This window comes from Bos mutus, chromosome 4 (genome assembly GCF_027580195.1).
Source record: "Bos mutus isolate GX-2022 chromosome 4, NWIPB_WYAK_1.1, whole genome shotgun sequence".
Lineage (NCBI taxonomy): Eukaryota > Metazoa > Chordata > Mammalia > Artiodactyla > Bovidae > Bos > Bos mutus.
In genome coordinates, this window is record NC_091620.1 from 17,017,793 (window position 1) to 17,041,008 (window position 23,216).

Consider the following 23,216-nt stretch of genomic DNA (forward strand, 5'->3'; position numbering starts at 1 on the left):
TTTTTATTTTTAAGCTATTATTTTGGATGCTCTGGGTCTTTGTTGCTTTGCACAGGTTTTCTCTAGTTGTGGCAAGCAAGGGCCACTTTTCATTGTGGTGCATGGGCTTCTCATTACAGTGGCTTCTATTGCAGTTATGGAGCACGGTCTCTAGGGCTTCCAGGCTTCAGTAGTTGCGGCTCATGGGCCCTAGAGCACAAGGGCTCCAGTAGTTGTGGCTCAGGGCCTCAGTTGCTCTGCAGACCAGGGATAGAACCCATGTCCCCTGCACTGGGAACATGGAGTCTTCGCCACTGGACCACCAAGGAAGTCTAGCTTTGTTTTTTCACAAAAGTAATTCTTGGATAAGATGGGATTGTAGCATCCTTTTACTTTGGGGGAGTGCAAGTTGGGATTTTATAAAAAGAAAGTCTAAGGGGCCACCCAGCAAGGAATATGGGAGGCCCCCAGGAGAGCAGTCCCAGTCAGATCAGGAAGGGGCCTGGGACCTCAGTCCCCCAACCTCAAAGGTCAAATTCTAGCAACATCAAGAGTGAGCTTGGAAGCACATTTCCCCCCAGGGCTTCCAGATGGGAACTCAGGCCTGCCCACACCTTGACTTCAGACTCTGGGATACGCAGTCCCTGCCATGGCAGGACTTTCTCCATCACTCTCTAACCAGTGGAGTAACTCCAAGAAGCCCCCCTCCAAACTTGAACGTGCTTAGACTCACCTGGGGAGATGCATGAATGCAGACTCAGCAGGTCAGAGGTGGGACCTGAGATGCTGCTGCTCTCACAACCTCCCAGGTGGTGCTGATGCTGCTGGGCCATGGACCACACTCTACGTGTTGCAAAGATAGAAATAGCCCTGGAGCCCTTCCCATCTGTACTTTGTAATTTGAGTAAACGTCAGCTGTAAAACCACTGGAGCTGACTGTTCTCTCGTGTGTGTGTGTGAGCGGAGCTCCTTAGCAACTCTCTCAACTTCTTTTATGATCATTGGTCTAATTAGAGTCTCTTTCTCCTCTACTATAATTTCTGCTCTTTACATTTTTCTAGAAATTCATGCATGTAATCTAAGTTTTCCAATTCACTTCTGCAGCGTTGAACAAAATACATTTTCATAATAATTTCCATTCTCTCCTTAGAAAATTTCTATACATGTGTTTTTATATTGTAGGTGTAGACGTTTCCCTTTTTTCTCAGATTATCTGACAGATTTTTTTTTCCCCCACACGACCAACTATGGATTTGTTTATTAGTTCTATCATTTTCTGTTTTCTTTTGCCTCTTGCTTTTATCTTGACTTCTTTACATTTGTATTTGCTGCTCTTGACATCATTTGGATATTTCTTTATTGTCATTTTTGGCTTGTGTGTAACATCCTCCTTCAGAGGAAATGAACCGAAGTTAGCAAATCTAAGCTCTACGACTCTGGCCTCCCAGACTGCACATGCCGGATGCAGTGTCTCGGCATGAATATTGTTGACTAGACTCTCATCTAAGGGACCTGGGCAGTCTTTAGAGGTCTCCTTAACTGCAAAGCCTTCAGACATCACTGCAAGAGCAGGTCGGCAGGTGTGTGTTCCGATTACAGTGGGGCAGGTGAGGAGCTGATGTAGGGAAAATTCACCAGAGTGGCTGAAGTGAAGGGCGGTGGGTTGACCCCCTCTCAGCCCCCGACACCCTCTGCTCGCTGTCCCACGTGCCCAACCGTGTCTGGGGCTGCCTTCACTCAGGTTCTCCTCGTTCCTAACTAGGACTGCCCAACACCACCATGGAAAAATCCAGAGGGGTACCAGCCCCCACCTCTGGGACAACTTCCCAGCTCCTTGATTCCTCCTTCCTGTGGGCTTCTCTTTAATCCCAGTGTTGTCCTCTTTCCCTTCTTCCCACACAACAGATTTTGAAGCCCAAGGATGTTGGGGTTCTGTCCAGTACTCTGTCCAAGCCGTCACCCCCACCCCACTTGGCACCATCCTTAGAGGCGCGTCCCTGTTCCCTGCCTTCCAGGACTGTCCGCTGTCACCTCCGTCACGTGGGGCTAGGGAGGGCCGGGGTCACAGGTGATGCGTGTTGCTATAGCAACTCCTCTGTGGATGGCAGAACCCCTCCAGCAAGTCGCAGGGTTCCCTTCTGTCTTGCTCTTATGCCGCTGCAGTGTTGCGAGAAGCCCGTGAAAGGGAAGTCTGTCTGGGCCCAGGGTTGTCCCCGGGTGTCTGTTTCTGCCGTTACCTCTCTCGAGGCCCGGTGCAAACTCTTCCTACTACACTGCATTGCTGAACATCCTTGTATATCCCTTGGGGCCATTCGAGGGAGCTCAGCCTTCCAGATTAATCCGGTAGCACTTCCTTTTCTGACTTGTCAACCAGAAAGACTTCCATCAGGATCCCTGGGTGTGACTCCTCCCGGGATATTGCCTGCCAGGCCCCACCTATTAATAGAAGTGCTGACTCCACCTTTGCTGGCAGTTCAGGGCCTGTGTCCTGCCTCTGGTTTCTGAAGTTGCAGAAACATTGTGCCAGATGAGGTTTTTGACCCAATGTCAGTTGTTTCACCGTTGGAGAAGATCTGCGGTTGATTCCCCACGTTCTGCACAAGTCTGTATTCAAGAGTGTCTAAAAACCAGGCAGATCCTTGATTATGCTGTTGAGTTTCTTTCTGCCTGGGAACAGTCCCAAAAGGCTTTTTTTTAAAAAGGTAAAATCAGTTCTATGCTAAAACATAAATGTACATAAAAATTCATATGATCGTGGGGTGCAATTATTTTAAACATAGAGAATGAGATTAATTGTGAAATTTCCCTGTGAGAAATGGCTGAAAGTGATTTTCAAAAGTTTAGTTGAGAATTTTAACTTTTAGGAAAAAGGAAAGGATAAAGCCAGAAATGATACATTTGTACATAACTTGGCTGAAATGCTTTCAGTTCATGATTCTGTTTCATCCTGATAGTAGATCTGTGTGGTCTGAGTGGACATTACTGACCACATTTTAAAGATTAACAATAAAGTGTGACTCAGAAAGTGCATTCATCCCTCAGTAAACACCTAATGAGTGACTGCAGCGGTGGCTGCACTTTAGCATCCTCTGGGGAGCTTTTTGGACCCCCGACACCTGCCTCCCATCCCCAAAGAGTCTGAATATGCTGTCAGGACCATGAACCCCAGATCCCACTGTTTACAGCACTTTGCTTAAAAGTATACAGAGAAGTTGGTGGCTCAGATGGTAAAGAATCTGCCCACAGTGTGGGAGACTCAGGTTCGATTCCTGGGTCAGGAAGATCCCCTGAAGAAGGGAATGGCACCCCACTCCAGTATTCTTGCCTGGAGAATTCCATGGAAAGGGGAGCCTGGTGGGCTACAGTCCATGGGGTCATAAAGAGTTGGACATGACTGAGCGACTAATACTTTCACTTTCATGCTGAGAACAGCATCATCAGGTGTGCAATTCAGGCGTGTTTACCTCCGATTCAGTTCTTTTTTCACTTTTCCTTTCTCTCAGTGAAACGCCTGAGTTAAACATAAAAGAATTCCAGTTCTTCCCTCTGAACTGTTCTCCGATCTTCTGTCGTCCCTTCTGCATAATGCGGAAGTCTCCAATAACCAGCAGCTTGCACCGCCTGTAGGTGAAAGCCCTGCTACTGGATACACCGTCCTTTTCCTTTCCACTCTCTCATTTTTGATACGCAGTCAATCACCCTCCAGACTGCTGGAGCCAGTTAAGTATTATTTCACACTCTGTGGCCATGAATGAGAAAAAGGGCTCTGACAGCACACGTGGCTTGTGCAGGAGTTTCTCAGGTTATCTTGATAACATGTGAGCCAGCCCCAAGGAGGAGCCTCTTTGTGGGGAGCATCGGGAAGCTCTCATGAACAAGGGTCATTTGTTTCCCAGGATTCTCTTTGATGACCATTCCACCTGCCACCCAGCAGAGACAGTTGCATTTTGAGATCTGAGGTTAATTCAAGGAAAGAATAGTTCAAAACACAGTGAAAATATCAAGCATGGGGTTATTATATATCCTACTTTCTGAGGTCAGCCTCAGAAGAAAAGACACTGTCTTGAGGCTGAAGTTTAAAACTTTGACTTGTGCTAATACAGCTGGAAAAAGTATTTCAAAAGCAAGAGCCCACTAGGGCATTGATAAAAGACTTTAAATGTGTATAGACTTACTGTCTAAAGCCCTTTAGTTTTGGTCTACTAGGGATCCCCTCTAGTAGACCCCAGTGAAGGCAGAGTCCTGACAGCCAGCTGTGATCTGGGTTAGACACATGTATGTTCTCAGAAACCACTCTCGTCTCTATACTGGTTTCTGAACACTTCACCTCAGTTCAGTTCAGTCACTCAGTCGTGTCCGACTCTTCGCGACCCCATGAATCGCAGCACGCCAGGCCACCCTGTCCATCACCAACTCCCGGAGTTCACTCAGACTCACGTCCATCGAGTCAGTGATGCCATCCAGCCATCTCATCCTCTGTCGTCCCCTTCTTGTCCTGCCCCCAACCCCTCCCAGCATCAGAGTCTTTTCCAGTGAGTCAACTCTTCGCATGAGGTGGCCAAAGTACTGGAGTTTCAGCTTTAGCATCATTCCTTCCAAAGAAATCCCAGGGCTGATCTCTTTCAGAATGGACTGGTTGGATCTCAAATGATTAACTATACCTAAATATTCTTCCAAATGAGGAGACCCATCTTTTGACTAGATTTGCTGTTTGCTGCTAAATCATGTCCGACTCTCTGCCACCCCATAGACTGTAGCCCACCGGGCTCCTCTGTCCATGGGATTCTCCAAGCAAGAACACTGGAATGGGTTGCCATGCTCTCCTCCAGGGGATTTTCCCAACCCAGGGATTGAACCCAGGTCTCCTGCATTGGCGAGCAGAGCCACCTGGAAGCCCTGACTAGATTTAGGTGATTAAAAAAAAAAAATGTTATTTTCACTGAACTCCCAGCCACAGATTCTCCAAGTCCAGAGCCTTTTCTGGGACTTCCTTGGTGTCTGGTGGGTGCTTTTCTCAGCATAATTCTGAAGGTAGTCTCTCCAGGGTCTCCTGAAAACATGGGTCTTCTGAATGGTGCCAACTCTTGACCACTAGAAGAAAAGGTAAAATATATCAGGGAATGTCTTTAAAAAACATATTTTGGCTTATTCACTGTGATGGGTTAGTTTCTTCTTCTTTGTCATCATTGTTAGTCTCTAAGTCATGTCCAACTCTTTGCAACCCCATGGACTGCAGCACGCCAGGCTTCTCTGTCCTTCACTATCTCCCAGAGTTTGCTCAAACTCATGTCCATTGAGTCAGTGATGCCATCCAGCCATTCATCCTCTGCCGCCCCCTTCTTTTTCCTTCAATCTTTCCCAGCATCAGGGTCTTTTCCTGTGAGTTGACTCTTCACATCAGGTGGCCAAAGTATTGGAGCTTCAGCATCAGTTCTTCCAATGAGTATCCAGGGTTGATTTCCTTTAGGATTGGCTGGTTTGATCTTGCTGTCCAAGGGACTCTCAAGAGTCTTCTCCAGCACAATTCGAAAGCATCAGTTCTTCTGTGTTCAGCTGCCTTTATGGTCCAACTCTCAAACTCGTACATGACTACCAGAAAATCCATAGCATTGAGTATACAGACCTGTGTCAGCAACGTGATGTCTTTGCTTTTTAATACACTGTCTAGGTTTGTCATAGCTTTCCCTCCAAGGAGTTGTTGTTCAGTTGTCAAGTCATGTCTGACTCTCTTGTGATCCTATGGACTGTAGCACACCAGGCTTCCCTGTCCCTCACCATCTCCCAGAGTTTGCCCCAGTTCATGTCCATCGAATCAGTGATACCATCCAACCATCTCATCCTCTGTTGCCCTCTTCTCCTACTGCATTCAATCTTTCCCAGCATCAGAGTCTTTTCCAATGAGTCAGCTCTTCCCACCAGGTGACCAAAATACTAGAGCTTCAGCTTCAGCCTCAGTTCTTCCAAAGAGTATTCAGGGTTGATTTCCTGTAAGATTGACTGGCTTGATCTTCCAAGGAGTCTTTTAATTTTATGGCTGCAATCACTATCTGCAGTGATTTTGGAGCTCAAAGATAAAACATATCACTGCTTCCACTTTTTCCCCTCTATTTGCCATGAAGTGATGGGACTGGATGCCATGATCTTAGTTTTTTGAATGTTGAGTTTTAAGCCAGCTTTTTCACTTTCCTCTTTCACCCTCATCATGAGGCTCTTTAGTTCCGCTTCAGTTTCTCTTTCTTACTATCGTTAATTTCTCAACTACTCCCTCCTAAGAAACTGACATTACTTTGCCAACAAAGGTCCGTCTAGTCAAGGCTATGGTTTTTCCAGTGGTCATGTATGAATGTGAGAGTTGGACTGTGAGGAAAGCTGAGCGCCAAGAATTGATGCTTTTGAACTGTGGTGTTGGAGAAGACTCTTGAGAGTCCCTTGGACTGCAAGGAGATCCAACCAGTCCATTCTAAAGGAGATCAGTCCTGGGTGTTCATTGGAAGGAATGATGCTAAAGCTGAAACTCCAGTACTTTGGCCACCTCATGCCAAGAGTTGACTCATTGGAAAAGATCCTGATTCTGGGAGGGATTGGGGGCAGGAGGAAAAGGGGACGACAGAGGATGAGATGGCTGGATGGCATCACCAACTCGGTGGACGTGGGTTTGGGTGAACTCTGGGAGTTGGTGATGGACAGGGAGGCCTGGTGTGCTGCAATTCACGGGGTCACAAAGAGTAGGACACGACTGAGCGACTGAACTGAACTAAAGCCATTTCCATGATTCAGCAGACACTTCTGGCTACGACTGCCCTGCTGATCAGGAGCCCACAGATTGTATTAGCTGAGACTGCTGCATAGCCACAGTGTTCACTGGACTTGGCGGCCAGCATGACCATGTTGCAGCATTTCACCAAGTGGGAGTCAGTCGCTCTGGTGCTGTGGGACCCTGGGCACACTATGGTCCTGTGTGGCCTCAGGGTTTCCCCCCAGCTGACTGCATTCTGCCACTGCACAACCCATTCATGCAAGAACCAGCAGCAAGGAGACAGTTCCTTCAAACAAAACCAATCAACTCCAGAGAAACTGATAGCCCAGTGTGTTTAAAACTACATCGGTTTTCTCTCAGATATGCCTGTGGATGCATCTGTACTGTCAGAAAGCTACATGACAACATCACAGTGTTACCAAATCAGATCCGGCTGCTCGCCACTCGAAAAATCAATACTCAAGAGAGAGGTGAATGTTAGTAGAAAGGAAAATTGCTTTTAATCAGAACACCACAATCTGGGGAGATTCAGCATCCCCAGAAATCTTCTCCAAAGGTTCTGCTGGGCCATGAATGTTGTTTAAGGGAGAAAGGGAAGTGATCTCAGTTGCTTGCGGAGATATGGGGGGCAGGGTTCCCGCCACCCCCACTGTGTGCAGGCTTGTGTGCCAGCTGGCCGACTCCTCCTGGTCTTTCCTCAGATGCCATCTTGTTCTCACGGTTTGTCCATGAGCTCCCCAAAGACATCTGGTCATCTGTTAATCACGTATTCTTCAGTTCTGCTTCTATCGTCTATGGAAAGAACCAACAGGCTAGACAAGGAATTGTGTGATCACCAGATCTGAAAGGTGTGCTTGGCAGAAGATGAGTAGAGCAGGGAGAGTCTGGCTTAGAAGTCAGTGACAAGACAAAAGGGGCCTCCAGCAAAGAGCTCTTCCTGCCAAAAGCTGCTTACAGAAATATTTTTCCTCCCTGATACACCCGCTTTAGAGAATCAGGTGTTTTAAACCAGAAAAGGTCTCCAAGGACTTGTCTAAGATAATCATTTATTAAACTCCTTGGTGATAGGGCTTCCCAGGTGGCTCAGTGGTACAGAACCCACCCGCCAATGCAGGAGACTCACTAGACAGGGATTTGATCCCAGCATTGGGATGATGCCCCGGAGGAGGGCATGGCAACCCAATCCAGTATTCTTGCCTGGAGACTCTCATGGACAGAGGGTCCTGGTGGGCTATAGTCCATGGGGTCACGGAGTCAGAAATGACTGAGCACACACGCACAAACAGGTTTTTTCTTAGCTCTGAATATTGATCAGTAATAGATTCCCCCACTCTACATTCAAAATATTTAATACTAAAGAATTGTCCTCCTAAATGAAAGCAGGGTTCCTAGTAGTAGCTTTCACAAGACTCAAAAGAAATAGGGTTAAAGGAAGTGGCACTGTGGGGTGTGCTGTCATACCTCTCATTTAAAAAGCACACAAGGAGTCAGTCCCTCAAAAAAAAAAAAAAAAAAAAAAGTCTCAGAAGCAATCATTTCAGCTGCTTCTCAGGCACCACATTAAACACACAGGCACAGGAACAGCAGGAGATGTGAACCACCGTGAGCCTCAATTAAAGCTCTGCTGCTCAAAGAGCGGTATGTACACTCAAGCTCCCCTGCAGCCCACAACACAGGCTCCCAGCCCAAGGCCGTCGAACGTGTGTCTTAACCAGATCCCAGGTGGTTTGTCTGAGCCTTCAAGTTGGAAAGCTCTGAACCGAAGCACTTAGGAGTCAGTTCATTTGTTTTCTCCTAAAGGCACATTGGAATGAGGCATGCAAGAGAAGACAAAGCCTGCGCGATCCACTCAAGGCCAACGAACCCCCTCCTCCCGCTTACTCAAGGCCGGGGTGCTGCCTCCCTGACCTTGGGGGGCCTGTGTGAGTGCCGGCACCTGGAGGTGGGGGGCGGGGGGCTGCGTGCAGCCTGGAAGCGTATTTTCCCTCAGATGATGTATATGCGCTCAGTTGTGGCCGACTCTGCATCAACACGGACTGGAGTCTGCCGGGCTCCTCTGTCCACGGGATTCTTCCATCAAAAATATTGGAGTGGGTTGCCGTTTCCCTACTCGATTTTTCCCTCAGAAAGGGGTTTAAAGGGTACTCCCCAGATTTGTCACATGCCCCACATTTGCGCTTCCTCCTTCTTGCTTTCCTGTTAATGTCAACATGGATTATAAACCTGGTGGCAGAGGGAAAGGAGTGGTGGCCCACACACGATGGAGCAGTCATCTTCTTGGAGGAAGAGGCTGCATACGCCCCAGAGCTGGGCTTTCCAGGCTCGGCTTAGCTCTACAGCAGGATACACTGAGGGCTTCCCTGGTGGCTCAGCTGGTAAAGAACCCACCTGCAATGCAGGAGACCTGGGTTCGATCCCTGGGTTGGGAAGATCCCCTGGAGAAGGGAACAGCTACCCACTCCAGTACTCTAGCCTAGAGAATTCCATGGACTGTATAGTCCATGGGGTCACCAAGAGTCACACACGACTGAGCGACTTTCACTAGGATGCACAGAACGTCCTAGTGAGCCCAAAAAGCTGGTTCTGGCAACCCTTGTACCAGCCAACCACATGGCTCTGACGAAAGTGCCATCCCATGTTTTAGCCAAGGTCACAGACCAGCCCCTGTGGCAGGCACTATGGGTCATAAGGATCCATGATCCACGGTGCCTGCCACATTAGTCAGCCAGAGCTTCAACAACTGACTTAGAAACAACTAGAATTAAATGCCAAAGAGGCGACACTTTGCCCACATGAAAAACAACCAGACATCTTTGGTGTGAAAAGGACATCATATGTCTTGTCTTGTGTTGAGTCTGAGTCAATAATGAGCTGCTTCTAACCCAGATGCCTCCTTATAGCTAAGCAGACAGAAGAACGCACCGTCACCCTCCCTTGGGAGTATCAATCGATCACTTTCCCGAAAGGCAACTGAGACAGCTTAAAAACGGATGGAAGGAAGGAATTTAGTAAAACCGGATTGTTCTTTTAGCACCTTAAAGTTGGCATTATTTAAATAGTCAAGACCTATAGCAGAGGATGACAAGTTCCTTTATCCTATTTCCCTTCACCTAATTAACTCTTGGTCACTGGATCTGAAACACTCGTGCAAGCAGCTGCCACTTGGCCACTTTTTTTTTTTTTTTTTCCGGTTGCCCTGTGTCTGGCTGCCGCGCTTGGGTTTCCTCTAGTTGCGGGGAGCGAGGGCTACTTTCTAGATGCGGCACACGGGCTTCTCATTGCAGTGGCTTCTCGCGGGCAGGCGGACTTCAGTAGTTGGGGTGCATGGGCTTAGTTGCCCCGAGGGATCTTCCTGGACCAGGGATTGAACCCTTGTTGCCTCCTGCATTGGCAGTCAGGTTCTTAACCACTGGACCACCAAGAAAGTCCTTAGCTGCTCTTTTAAGAAGCTAGAAATGTAAGGTTTGTTTACCTTTCCAAGTCAAACCCCAAAATTCATAATCTCTTCCCCACTTGGGCTCTAAAAGTCTGTCTGGTTGTCGTTCTGGAGACATTGAGGGGAAAGGTACAGTAGAAACACAAAACCAAGGCTCGCCCAGGGCCTGCCACACAGCACTTGCCTGAGTAAAAGCCTGCTGACCTTGAGAAATCTCTCCCTCCTGAAAAATGGGATCAACAAATTGCCTCTCCTAAAACAAAGCCTGTCCCCTGAGCTCTTCAGCATCCTAGCGAAGAACAGTTGATTTTCATATCAGTTTCTAAAATATCAGTCAACAGTGAATGGCTAAAACAAATAGTTTGAAAAAAGAATTTTCTGCCACAGAGCTCAGATTTGAGGAAAGTGCGTAAAGTGAAAGGAAACAAAGACGCTGGAAGAACAAAGACATATTTGCCTCATCGAGCCCAGACTCCACTACAAAAAGAATGTTGCAATTTAAATTAAATTATAATTAATAGCAGCAGTTTTGTTAAAGTATCTCAAATTGCCCCATTAGAGGCTGAAGCCCAAGTGGTTTCCATGGCAATATTTTCTCTAGATGTCAGCTACTATCTAATTTTTTTGTCCCTGGTATGTGACAACCTGAAGCTTTTAGTACCTTTCATTTGGGGGCATTTTCTGTTTGATAATCTCAATTTATTTTTGTATGCATTTAAATATGTGTTTTATTTGCAGTTGGCTTCTAAGCTAAAGTCTACAGTTTTACATATTTTGAAATTTAGTAAATAAGAATCACAGCTACCTTGTTTATATTCTGTATTTTTTTAAATTGAAAGCTTCACTGGCCCTTTTTCTCCCTACCTACTCAGTGAGACAAGCAAGAAATTAGAGGCTAAAGAATTTAAATCTCTTTTCAATATTCTGTTCTTACAACTGTCTTTTAAAACAGCTTATTGTGCTTAAGTACCTGGCTTGAAACATCCTCTCTTAATTTTTCACATTCTATAAAAGCAATCAAAATTATAATCGGACAGTAATGTTTTAAAGCACAATTAGTGCTATTCATGATTTCCCACGTGTCGTTGCAAGGGTGCTAACCATCCTCGCTAGGCTGTTTAGGTCCATGATGGAATTGTATCTGGGGTACTGGCTTTCTGTTCCTCTTACGATGTTGGTTCAGAGCTCTTAATTTATCACATTGTTCAGCTGATGCTGTCATTACGTGGAATTATCTTTGTCAGATAAAAGGCCTTGCACACTCACTTTCGCAGCCAGACAAGTGCAGTCAGAAGCTTTTCGACATCTTTGGCCTCACCAGACAGCCCACCAACCACGGAGAAACCACTGGGCTGAGTTAGCTGGCCACCTTGACGACGGTGATGAATTGATAGAGCCAGGCTGGCCCCCTGCTTCTCATCAGTTCAGCGTAGTTCCTTGTAAGTGGCTTCTGGAGCCAGTTTCCTGGGTTCAGACCTTGGTTCCACCACTTCTTGTTCGTGGGACCCCAGCCAAGTTTTTAGCCTCCAAAATGGGATGCAAACCCCAGCCTCACAAGGTTCACAGGAGGATGAAATGAGCGAATCCTTGAAAAGGACTTAAAACAGTGCCTGACTGTAGGAAATGCTATTGTTTCCTGAACAGCAGGCTCTCCAAATCTGAATTTCACGTCAATTTACTTCTTGTGCCTCACAGTGAAAGGCAGTCCTAGGCTGACTCTACCACAGCCAGCCAACCAACCGCTTGCTCTTTTGGGCCCCAGAGAGTTTTATGTGTGAGGAGAGTGGATCCAAAAGATGAGTGATCTCACACAGTCCTAAAACTCAGAGCTTCACCACACGTCGGTCACCTGTAAACAACCTGCGTGATAGTTGGGGGGCGGGGCTTTGTGAGGCCACGCCCCTCACCTGGTTCAGACACAAGGTGGGCTCAGAACCAGCACCCTCGCCCTGCCGGCCGTAGATAGAGGGGGTGAGGCGTAGACTTTCACTTTCCTGATGAAGTCTTCCTGGAACGTAGCAAAGGGCAGGCAAGGGCCTTTAGAAATAGAATCAAACATTCCTGGTTTCTGTTCTTTGGGTGCAAAAAGGTGTGTTTTCACTCACCCGGTCCTAATTTCTGACCATTTTACAGATTACAAGGAACAGCTCCCCCAGGCCGGCTCTTACAAAGTGTGTGTTTGTCCCTTCCTGCCCCCACTTGAAGTTAGGGGCAGGGAAAGTGCTGAACTGTGAGCTGGTTTCCCTTCCCACGCGTAAGACAGAGACAACAGTGATGGGAGGGAATGCCATCTGTGTGTGGAAGTGTCCGTGAGACCGTGTCCGAGTGTGTTTCAGGGTGTGAGCCTTCTCGGTGGGCTCTGCGGTCACAGCCAGGCTGGTTCACAAGCTCGTCCATGGAGAAGGATCCCCTGTCACCAGCTCCTGCAGCGACATGTCTGCCTGTCCCCTGCTGAGGGAGGCGAGGAGGAGAACAGATCGAAGGGTGGGTCAAGGGAAACGTGGTCTATCAACATAATGGAGATGACCAGACAAACAGGATGTGTGTGGCAGAAATGAGCAGAAACACGTTTCCATGAGACACTAAACTGGAGTGGAACAGCGCCACACTTTGGTGTTATCATGTAGCGTGTCAACTGAAAAAACCGTGTGCAACCATGTTTTATGCGGTGGACATGCTGAGGACTTAAGTCCGGGAGACAGACTCTCAGGTAGCTCTGAGAGACTGCTCCAAAGAGGTAGAGGAGGAGCCAGGATATATAGGAGTTTTTTGCAACCAAAGAAAGCAGTTGGAACATCAAAAGATTACTATTCATTAAAGAAAAACCAGACATCTCAAATTAATGAATTTAGCCATTTTTTATGTATGAGAAGATGCAAGAGTCTGGGTTGATAGAAATCATTCCTTTGATCTACATCTTCACTCTCTAGGGCCAGTATCCTGTTTTCTCCAGCCTGAATCCGCTCAGGGTGCGCTGTGGGGATGGGCATGGGGGCGGCTGATGGTTTGATGGCCACAACATCCTTTGACAGGTGACATTCTTTGTCCACAAGTGTCATTTAGGGATCCAGAAGAAAAGTATATTGAATGTAGTCTTTGCCTGTTTGACGCAAGTCTGGGCCTGAGACTAAATGTCTAAAGTCTACTTTGAACCTACTCATGATATTTCCCAAAATATGGATAGGTTCCTTGATACTCTAGCACCACTCAAATGGCTCTTGCAGCAAACTTGGGTGGGAGTGGGAGGGCATAAAAATTGGTAGCAGAATGAGGTTTGTGGTTTGGCCTCATCAGTGTCTCTTGGCCTCTGTGTTCCTCTATGTGCATTCTAAGAGGATGTTAGTACCCAGGGGAAAGAACAGTTACAATGAAATCATCTGAAATATATCTATCAAAGTAGCATATCAGTCTGCATGCCAGGATGAAATGGATTTGCCTCCAGGGAATAGGCACTTACATGCATTTGGAGAAGCAAGCTCAAGTTATAAACAAAGCCATGAAAACAGGCATGTTCATGCAGACACATGAGCCTCCCCTTGAATTTCTCTGGGACCTGGGGTTCTCCACTGATTTTTTTCTGATAATAACCAAACTAGCAGACACAGAAATTATTAGGAGCTTTTCTGTATTCAATATGTTCCTTTCCTCTGTTAGGAAGAGTAAGAATACTGCTTTGCTTTAAGGGTGGAATTGAGTCTAGGCAGCTGACTTCCAAAATTGCATAGGAGATTTTATTGGCTCCCCTAAGTGCCTCAGATGGTAAAAGAATCTGCCCACAATATGGGAGACCCAGGTTCAATCCCTGGGTTGAAAAGATCCCCTGGAGAAGGAAATAGCAACCCACTCCAGTATTGCCTGGAGAATTCCATAGACAGAGGAGCCTGGAGAGCTACAGTCTTTTTTCATGCAAATGTTTGCATACCTCTTAATGGACTGATTTTAATTATACCAGTCAGTTCAGTTCAGTTGCTCAGTTGTGTCCAACTCTTTGTGACCCCATGGACTGCAGCAATCCAGGCTTCCCTGTCTGTCACCAACTCCCAGAGTAGGTCAAACTCATGTCCATGATGCCAGTTCTTCACATCAGGTGGCCAAATTATTGGAGTTGCAGCTTCAGCATCAGTACTTCCAATGAATTTTCAGGACTGATTTCCTTTAGGATGGACTGGTTGTATCTCCTTGAAGTTCAAGGGACTCAAGAGTCTTCTCCAACACCACAGTTTAAAAGCATCAGTTCTTTGGTTCTCAGCTTACTTATAGTCCAACTCTCAAATCCATACATGACCACTGGAAAAACCATAGCTCTGACTAGATGAACCTTTGTTGGCAAAGTAATGTCTCTGGTTTTTAAAGTGCTGTCTAGGTTGGTCATAGCTTTTCTTCCAAGGAGCAAGCGTCTTTTTATTTCATGGCTGCAGTCACCATCTGCAGTGATTTTGGAGCCCAAGAAAATAAAGTCTGACACTGTTTCCATTATTTCCCCATCTATTTGCCATGACATGATGGGACCAGATACCATGATCTTCATATTTTAAGTGTTGAATTTTAAGCCAGCTCATTCACTCTCCTCTTTCATTTTCATCAAGAGGCTCTTTAGTTCCTCTTCACTTTCTGCCATAAGGGTGGTGTCATCTGCATATCTGAGGTTATTGATATTTCTCCCGGCAATCTTGATTCTAGCTTGTGCTTTATCTAGTCCAGCATTTCTCATGATGTACTCTGCATATAAGTCAAATAAGCAGGGTGACAATATACAGCCTTGACGTACTCCTTTCCCAATTTGGAACCAGTCTTCTTGTTCTGTGTCCGGTTCTAACTGTTGCTTTTTGACCTGCATATAGGTTTCTCAAGAGGCAGGTAAGGTGGTCTGGTATTCCATCTCTTGAAGAATTTTCCACAGTTTGTTGTGGTCTACACAGTCAAAGACTTTGGTGTAATCAATAAAGCAAAAGTAGATGTTTTTCTGGTATTCTCTTGCTTTTTCGATGATCTAGCAGATGTTGGCAGTTTGATCCAATTAGCTCTGCTACTTGTCATTGGGACTGCAAATATAATTAAGATTGGCCCCTGCCTTTAAGAAGATGAATACCATGTATGAATGTATGAATACCATGTATGGAGTGACAAGAATTAAGATGATAGCCATTGAAAAGAGGACAGATGATTCATCTGGAGTGGCTCAGAATGGTTTCAGGAAAGTGGTAAGATTTAAGAGACAAAGAGAAGAAAGACAACCAGGTTTCCTGACAAAGCATGTCACATGGAGGAGCAAAGACACATCCCCCTGAAGCACCAGAACTCCATGTGCCTCGAAGGGTGAGTGGGAAAAGTGACTCAATGAGGGAAGAAGCAAGAGAAGCTCAAGGGAAACCTTCCGCCCGATGTCAAGGAGTTCAAGTCATATCCGTACCTTTCCCTACTGTTTATGTCAGTAACTTCAAGAGAACCAGTGGGGAAGGAAGTGGCAACCCACTCCAGGGTTCTTGCCTGGAGAATCCCATGGACAGAGGAGCCTGGCGGGCTACAGTCCCCGGGGTTGGAAAGAGTCGGACATGACTGAGCAACAACAGCACAAGAGAACAGAGAGAGGTTGTCAGGGTCTCTAAGCATCTGTGTTTTTCTGCAGTTTTGTGGCCAAGGGTGCAAAGCTCTTTCAGGCAGGAACCATGCTGTGTTCCACCATCCGTGTTACCTGAAGCAGAAGAGCAAACGGTCTTGTAGTATCGTGAATACCACACAACAGAATAATGACAGAATTGACACTGTAATTTTTTTTTGTTAGTAAGTATATTTTGAAGCTGTATATTTTTTAATGGTCAGGAGATTTCTGTGTTTATTGAAAGGAGAGGAGAAACATGACACTCGCAGACTGCTCGAATGCCTGGTAGATGTCGCCACTGGGTGTTCTGTAGGCACTTCAAGTTAGTGTGTCCAAACAAAATAAGTCTTTCTACCTCATATCCTAAAACTAGTTCTTCCTTCCATGGGTCCTACCTGAGCTGAACTGTCGGACAGCTGGGGTTTTCTCAACAGCTGACCTGTCTGTGTCATTCTAGCCCTTGAAAGGTAATATAGGAAAGACCATTGACTTTGGAATTAATGCTGCCTTGGTATTAATTCCAGCTAGGCCATTTACAAGCTATTAAGCTTTTGACTTTTTAGAAGGACATGGGCCAAACAGTGTTCAGTTCAGTTCAGTTCGTGTCCGACTCTTTGTGACCCCATGAATCGCAGCACGCCAGGCCTCCCTGTCCATCACCAACTCCCAGAGTTCCCTCAGACTCACATCCATCGAGTCAGTGATGCCATCCAGCCATCTCATCCTCTGTCGTCCCCTTCTCCTCCTGCCCCCAATCCCTCCCAGCATCAGAGTCTTTTCTAATGAGTCAACTCTTCGCATGAGGTGGCCCAAATACTGGAGTTCAGAGAAGGGTAAATACAACTTCAGAAGACCTTGGAACTACGCCCAAGATGAGCAGTGAAAATTCAAGCCTTTTTCTTGAAAAGCACCACTCCGTCTTTGAAGGGTGGTTGGCCTCAGGGAATATGTGTATTGATAACCAAATCTTACTGTGTGCATTGAGTGTGTGAGTTACAACATGGAAGCTGCACTGTCATTTCAGGCAAGTCACTATACATAGACAGGGTCATAACTAAAATCACATCCATGCTCCAGGTTAGTATTTTGACTATATAAACCAAATTCTTCAGTGAGGCATGAAAAGTTCTCATTAATAACAATTTTCACCTTTTTACTCTTTGCTCTATATCCCCAGCACTTAGAATGGCAGCTGACACATGGTAGGCATGCTGCAAAGATTTGTTGAAATAGGTTCAGAAATAGAAAAGTTATTAGGCAGTTAATATTCTTCCCAACATTTAGGAGATATTATCCCCTAACAAATTCCTACAGCATACAGTATTTTACTGGAGCCACATAAGATACTTGTTTAAATACATGATTCCTTTTTAAAACAAAAACACTAATTCAAAAAGATGCATACACCGCAGCGTCTTATGGCAGTATTATTTACAATAGCCAAGATATGGAAGCAACCTAAGTGTCATGCACAGATGATTAGATAAAGAAGGTGTAGTCCAGATGTATGATGGAATACTACTCAGCCGTAAAAAGAATGAAAATTTGCAACAGCGTTGGTGGACTAAAAGGTACTAAGCGAAGTGAAGTAAATTAGAGAAAGGCAAAGACTGTATGATGTCACTTATACACGGAACCTAAAGAACCCAACAAACTAGTGAAATGACAAAAAAGAAGCAGACTCACAAGTGTATAGAACAAACTAGTGGTTACTAGTGGGAAGAGGGCATGGGGGAGCGGTACAAGTGTAGAGTGTCAAGAGGTATGAACTATTATGTATAAATATTACATATAATACTACAAGGATTGACTGTACAACATAGGGAATATATCCAATAGTTTATAATAACTATAAATGGAATATAGCCTTTAAACCTTGTGAATCACTATATGGTACACCTGTAGCATATAATATTTTATATCAACTATACTTCAGTTTGTTTCCCTCATAGCTCAGTTAGTAAAGAATCTGCCTGCAATGCAGGAGACCCTGGTTCGATTCCTGGGACAGGAATATCCCCTAGAGAAGGGATATGCTGCTGCTGCTGCTAAGTCACTTCAGTCATGTCGGACTCTGTGCGAACCCATAGACGGCAGGCCACCAGGCTCCCCCATCCCTGGGATTCTCCAGGCAAGAACACTGGAGTGGGTTGCCATTTCCTTCTCCAATGCATGAAAGTGAAAAGTGAAAGTGAAGTGGCTCAGTCGTGCCCGACTCTTAGCGATCCCATGGACTGCAGCCTACCAGGCTCCTCCGCCCATGGGATTTTCCAGGCAAGAGTACTGGAGTGGGGTGCCATTGCCTTCTCCGAGAGAAGGGATATGCTACCCACTCCAGTATTCTTGGGCTTCCCTCGTGGCTCAGCTGATAATCAGCCTGCAATGCAGGAGACCTGGGTTTGATTCCTGGGTTGGTAAGATACCCTGGAGAAAGGAAAGGCTACCCACTCCAGGATTCTGGCCTGAAGAATTCCATGGACTGTATAGTCCATGGGGTTGCAAAGAGTCAGACCCAACTGAGCGACTTTCACTTTGATACTTCAATTTTTTAAAAATTTTTAACAATTACTTATTAAACTAATACTGTAAGTTCTACAAAGCTCATCAGCAAACATACCCAACTCCATCAGTTGTGAAAGGGATCAAAGTGGCTGGGAGGCAGATTTCAGCCAAACTTAAGAAGAAGTATTCTCAACTTGTCTGTCAGTGGAACCGACAACCGACAGTCCTGCTCAGGTTGTTCTAAACTTTTTAATATTCCTCCCAAGGAGATATAGTGCTCGTCTGGGCCGTGTACAAAGGAAAACAGCAGGCATTGAGGTGGCTGTGATTCTTGTGGGCAACAATAGCAAAATGGGTTTAAATGAAACAGAGGTCTCATTTGGGAAAACAGGCAGTGTTGAAGGATTTTATGAAAAAATAGATATATCAGATTATCCGGGATAAATGATATACATGACTTTTTATCTCTTCCTCTACAGCCAGTGCTGATTTTCCGTATAGCCCAGGACAAGGCCAGGCCATAAGAAATGGAGTCAACAGAAACTCGGCCATCATCGGAGGTAGGTGACGCACAGGACAGGCGCTTCCTCACTTGTGGGGAGTGGTCATTTTCAATAAAAGCATCATCCAGAGGAAAAGGAGTCATCTAGACTTGTACTTTATTTATTTTGCTGTTTAAATATGGCTGAAGATTGAGAAGTACAGATGTGGAGAAACTGATAAGTGTAACTTGGCTCTTTTTAAATGCTGACTTATTATTTAAAAAAAGGAAAAGAACAGTAGTATTAGGAAGCTAGCCAGCATCTGAATACACAAGCAGGCTGTCATGGCAACATGACATGGCAACAGCCAGGACATCTGTTTTTGCCCTCATCATCCTCTTGCATCCCAAATGATCCAGAGTAGCTTGCTACAAAAATGGGAAGGACTATGCCAGTCTGGTTTCAGTTATCTTAATAAAAATTATCAGACCATTAATAAGCCAGAGTATCTGAATATTCCAGGCTTTTCTTCCCACCACAGAAACCTGCATAATAGTTTGACTCTCCTAGTATAGTTCCTCGTGTTTGGATCAGTAAATATCACCTTTGCCGCCTTCTCTCTCTGCTTCCGCCTTATTTTATAAAGATGTTTCCTGTCTCTCTGAGGACAGCTAATACTGTTAAGCATATGAAGGATTTTAAACTCAGCCAATCAACTCAGCTTAGTCAGTAGGTTTATTTTCCACAGAAAGAAAGTGGACACCTATATATATGTGACTATTAAATTACAGGGCTTCCCTGGCGGCTCAGACGATAAAGCGTCTGTCTGCAATGCAGGAGACTCGGGTTCGATCCCTGGGTTGCAAAGATCCCTTGGAGAAGGAAATGGCAGCCCACTCCAGTATTCTTGCCTGGAGAATCCCGATACATTCCGAGCCTGTGTGCGTGCATGATAGGTTGCTTCACTCGTGTCCAACTCTTTGCGACCCTATGGGTTGTAGCCCACCATTCTCCTCTGTCTGTGGGATTCTCCAGGCAAGAATACTGGAGTGGGTTGCCATTTCCTCCTCCAGGGGATCATCTGAACCCTGGGATCGAACCTGCATCTCCTGTGTCTCCTGCATTGCAGGCAGATTCTTTACCCACTGAGCCGCCTGGAAGCCCAAATACGTTCAGGAATGGTGCTTAAATCACATTGTTCAGAGTTCTGGTATAATCCTTATCCTCATTATTTTGCTTTTTTAATATCAACTTTATTGAAGCATAATATGCACTTATTTTGGCACCCCACTCCAGTACTCTTGCCTGGAAAATCCCATGGATGGAGGAACCTGGTGGGCTGCAGTCCATGGGGTCGCTAAGAGTCGGATACGACTGAGCAACTTCACTTTCACTTTTCACTTTCAGGCATTGGAGAAGGAAATGGCAACCACTCCAGTGTTCTTGCCTGGAGAATCCCAGGGACGGGGAGCCTGGTGGGCTGCCATCTATGGGATCACACAGAGTCGGACACGACTGAAGTGACTTAGCAGTAGCAATGCACTTACTTAAATGTAACACGTCATGACTTTTGACAAACACATATGCCTATAGTGTTAGTCGCTCAGTCGCGTCTGACTCTTTGCGACCCCTTCTGCAGCCCACCAGGCTCCTCTGTCCATGGAATTCTCCAGCCAAGAATACTAGAGCGGGTTTCCGTTTCCTTCTCCAACGTATTCGTATAACCACAGCCACAATCAAGACACAGAACATCTCCACCCACTAAAAGTTCTCTTGTATCCCTTTGTAATTCACCCGTCCCCCACTCCACTTGCCTTTGTCACGTGGATTTCTTTTGCCTCTTTTTAGGGTTTCACAGAAATGGAATCACATAGTATGTAATCTGTTGTGCCTTCTTTCCCTCAATGTGTTTTTGAGAATCTGTTGACACTGTTGTATTACCAGTGGTCTGTTTATTTTTACTGCCAAGTTGTATTCCTTTGTATGAATGAAGGAGAGTTTGCTTTATCTCCTCACCTGCTGATAGATGTTTGGTTTGTTTCCAGGCTTGGGCTGTTTGGACAAAAGCTGCTGTGAATATTCTTGTCCAAGTTCTGGCCTTTGTAAACAAAAGTTTTAGTTTCTCTGGTAATTCCTAGGAGTATAATTGCGGGGTTATTGTAGATATTTAACTTTATAGGAAATTGCCATATAGTTTTCCAAAATGGTTGAACCATTTTATGCTTCCATAAGCAATATCTGAGAGGTCAAATTGCTTCACAGTCTTGCCAACACTTGGCACTGTCATTCTCTGTAGCCATCTCGTTGATGAGCGGTGGTAACTCACTGTGCCTTGTTTGTTTTTAATAGTCGTTTTCTGTTGATAGTATATTTTTGTTTTTAATTTTATTTATTTATGGGTGTGCTGGGTCTTCGTTGCTGCACAGGCTTTTCTCTGGTTGGGGGGGGGGGTGGCAGGGCTGCTGTCTAGTTGCAGTGCATGGGCTTCTCACTGTGGTAGCTTCTCTTGTTGCAGAGCACAGGCTCTAGGGCGCTCCAGCTTCAGCAGCTGTGGCATGTGGCTCAGCAGTTGCAGCCCCCAGGCTCTAGAGCACAGGCTCAGTAGTTGTGGCACACAGGCCTCGTTGCTCCACAGCACGAGGGATCTTCCTGGCCCAGGGATCAAACCTGTGTCTCTTGCATTGGCAGGTGGATTCTCCACCACTGAGCTGCCAATAAAGCCCCCTCACTGAGGTTTTAATGTGCAACTATATGATGACTTATGAGCATCTTTTTCCATGCTTATCACTGTTTGCAAATCTTTTGTGACGTGTCTATTTAAATCTTTCTCCTCTTTTAATTGGATTGTCTGACCTCTTTATATTGAGTTGTAAGAGTTCTTCTTGCATTCTCATTGTTTCATTTTCTTAGTGGTAGTTTTTGAAAAGCAGGAGATTTTAATTTTTATAAAGTCCAACTTTCTAACCTTTTTACAGTTTGTGATATTTTTTAATCCTTTCTAAAAACCTGCCAACCCCAAGGTTGTAAAGATTTTCTCAGAAGTTTGATAGCTTTTAATTATTCAGTCTATAATCACTTTGGGGGGGCTTCCCTGGTGGCTCAGATGGTAAAGAATCTGCCTGCAATGTGGGAGACCCAGGTTTGATCCCTGGGTTGGGAAGATCAACTGGAGAAGGAAATGGCAACCCACTCCAGTATTCTTGCCTGGAGAATCCCCATGGACAGAGGAGCCTGGTGGCCTAGAGTCTGTGGGGTCACAAATAGCTGGACACAGCTGAGCGACTAACACATACACATAGTTACTTTGAGTTAATATAGTATGAGATAAAAGTCAAAAATCATTTGCCAAACAAATATCTAATTATTGTGAGATCACTTGTTGAAAAGATTATTTTTTTTCCAATTTAATTTCCATGTTACTTTTGTCAAAAATCAATTGTCTGTATATTTGTATGTCTTTTTTCTGGACTCTATTCTGTTTTGTTGATTTACATATCTTTCTTTGGCCAATATTGCTCTAACTTTATTACTGTATCTTTAAAGTAAGTCTTGAAATAAGCAATGTAAGTTCTACAATCATTTCTTTTTTTTTTTTTTTAAACTATTTTGACTGTTCTGGGTCCTTTGCAATTGCCATACAAAATTTAGAATCAGCTTATATATTTCTACAAAAAAAATTGCTACTATTTTCATTGGATAGCATTAAATCTATAAATGAACAGGTTGACAATATTGACATTGAAATATGGTATATGCATCCATTTATTTAGGCCTTCTTTAGTTTGTCTCAGCAAGGTTTTATGATTTTTCAGTGCACAGTCTTGAACAGTTGTGTTCTTTCTAAGTGGCACTATTTTATTACTTTCATTTCCAAGTATTTCATGCTAATATATAAAAATATAAATTTCACCTTACTAAATTTACTGTTAGTTCCAGCAACTTTTTTTTGTATATTCCTTAGTATTTTCTACATAGACAATCCTGTCATCTGAGAATAGAGTTCTCCTTCTCAATCGGTGCACTTTTTGTTTCTTTTTATTTTACTCCACTGTCTAGAACTTTTAGTACAGTCATGAGTTAAGGTGATAAGAGTTGACACTCTTGCATTTTTCCATATTTTAGGATGAATGTGTTTAATCTTTCACTATTAAAAGAAATATTAGCTGCAGATTTCTCAAAGATGCCCTTTTTCAAGGTTGAAATTTTCTTTCTATTGATAGTTTCCTGAGAGGCTTCATGATAAATGGGTGTTGAAATTTCTCATATTTCTTTTTTAGTCATGTGCATTTATTGATAAAGATTTTTCTCCTTTATTTCCTTAATGTGGTAAATTACATTGCTTTATTTTTAAATGTTAACTCGATCTTACCTTCCTAGAATTAATACCATTTTTGTTATAATCTGTTCCGCTTTACATATTGCTGGGTTTGATTTGCTACAGTTTTATTTAGGAGAGACACT

The 23,216-nt window shown here is 44.7% G+C and overlaps 1 protein-coding gene across 1 annotated transcript in view; it reads left to right on the top strand.

Moving 5' to 3' along the window:
* The window catches only part of CNTNAP2 (contactin associated protein 2), a 2,330,533-nt gene that overhangs the window by 2,301,771 nt on the left and 5,546 nt on the right, over positions 1 to 23,216 (top strand). The window contains exon 23 of the mRNA XM_070369076.1: positions 18,753 to 18,833. Coding sequence (XP_070225177.1) covers positions 18,753 to 18,833 — 81 coding nt within the window. The remainder of the gene's footprint in view (positions 1 to 18,752; positions 18,834 to 23,216) is intronic.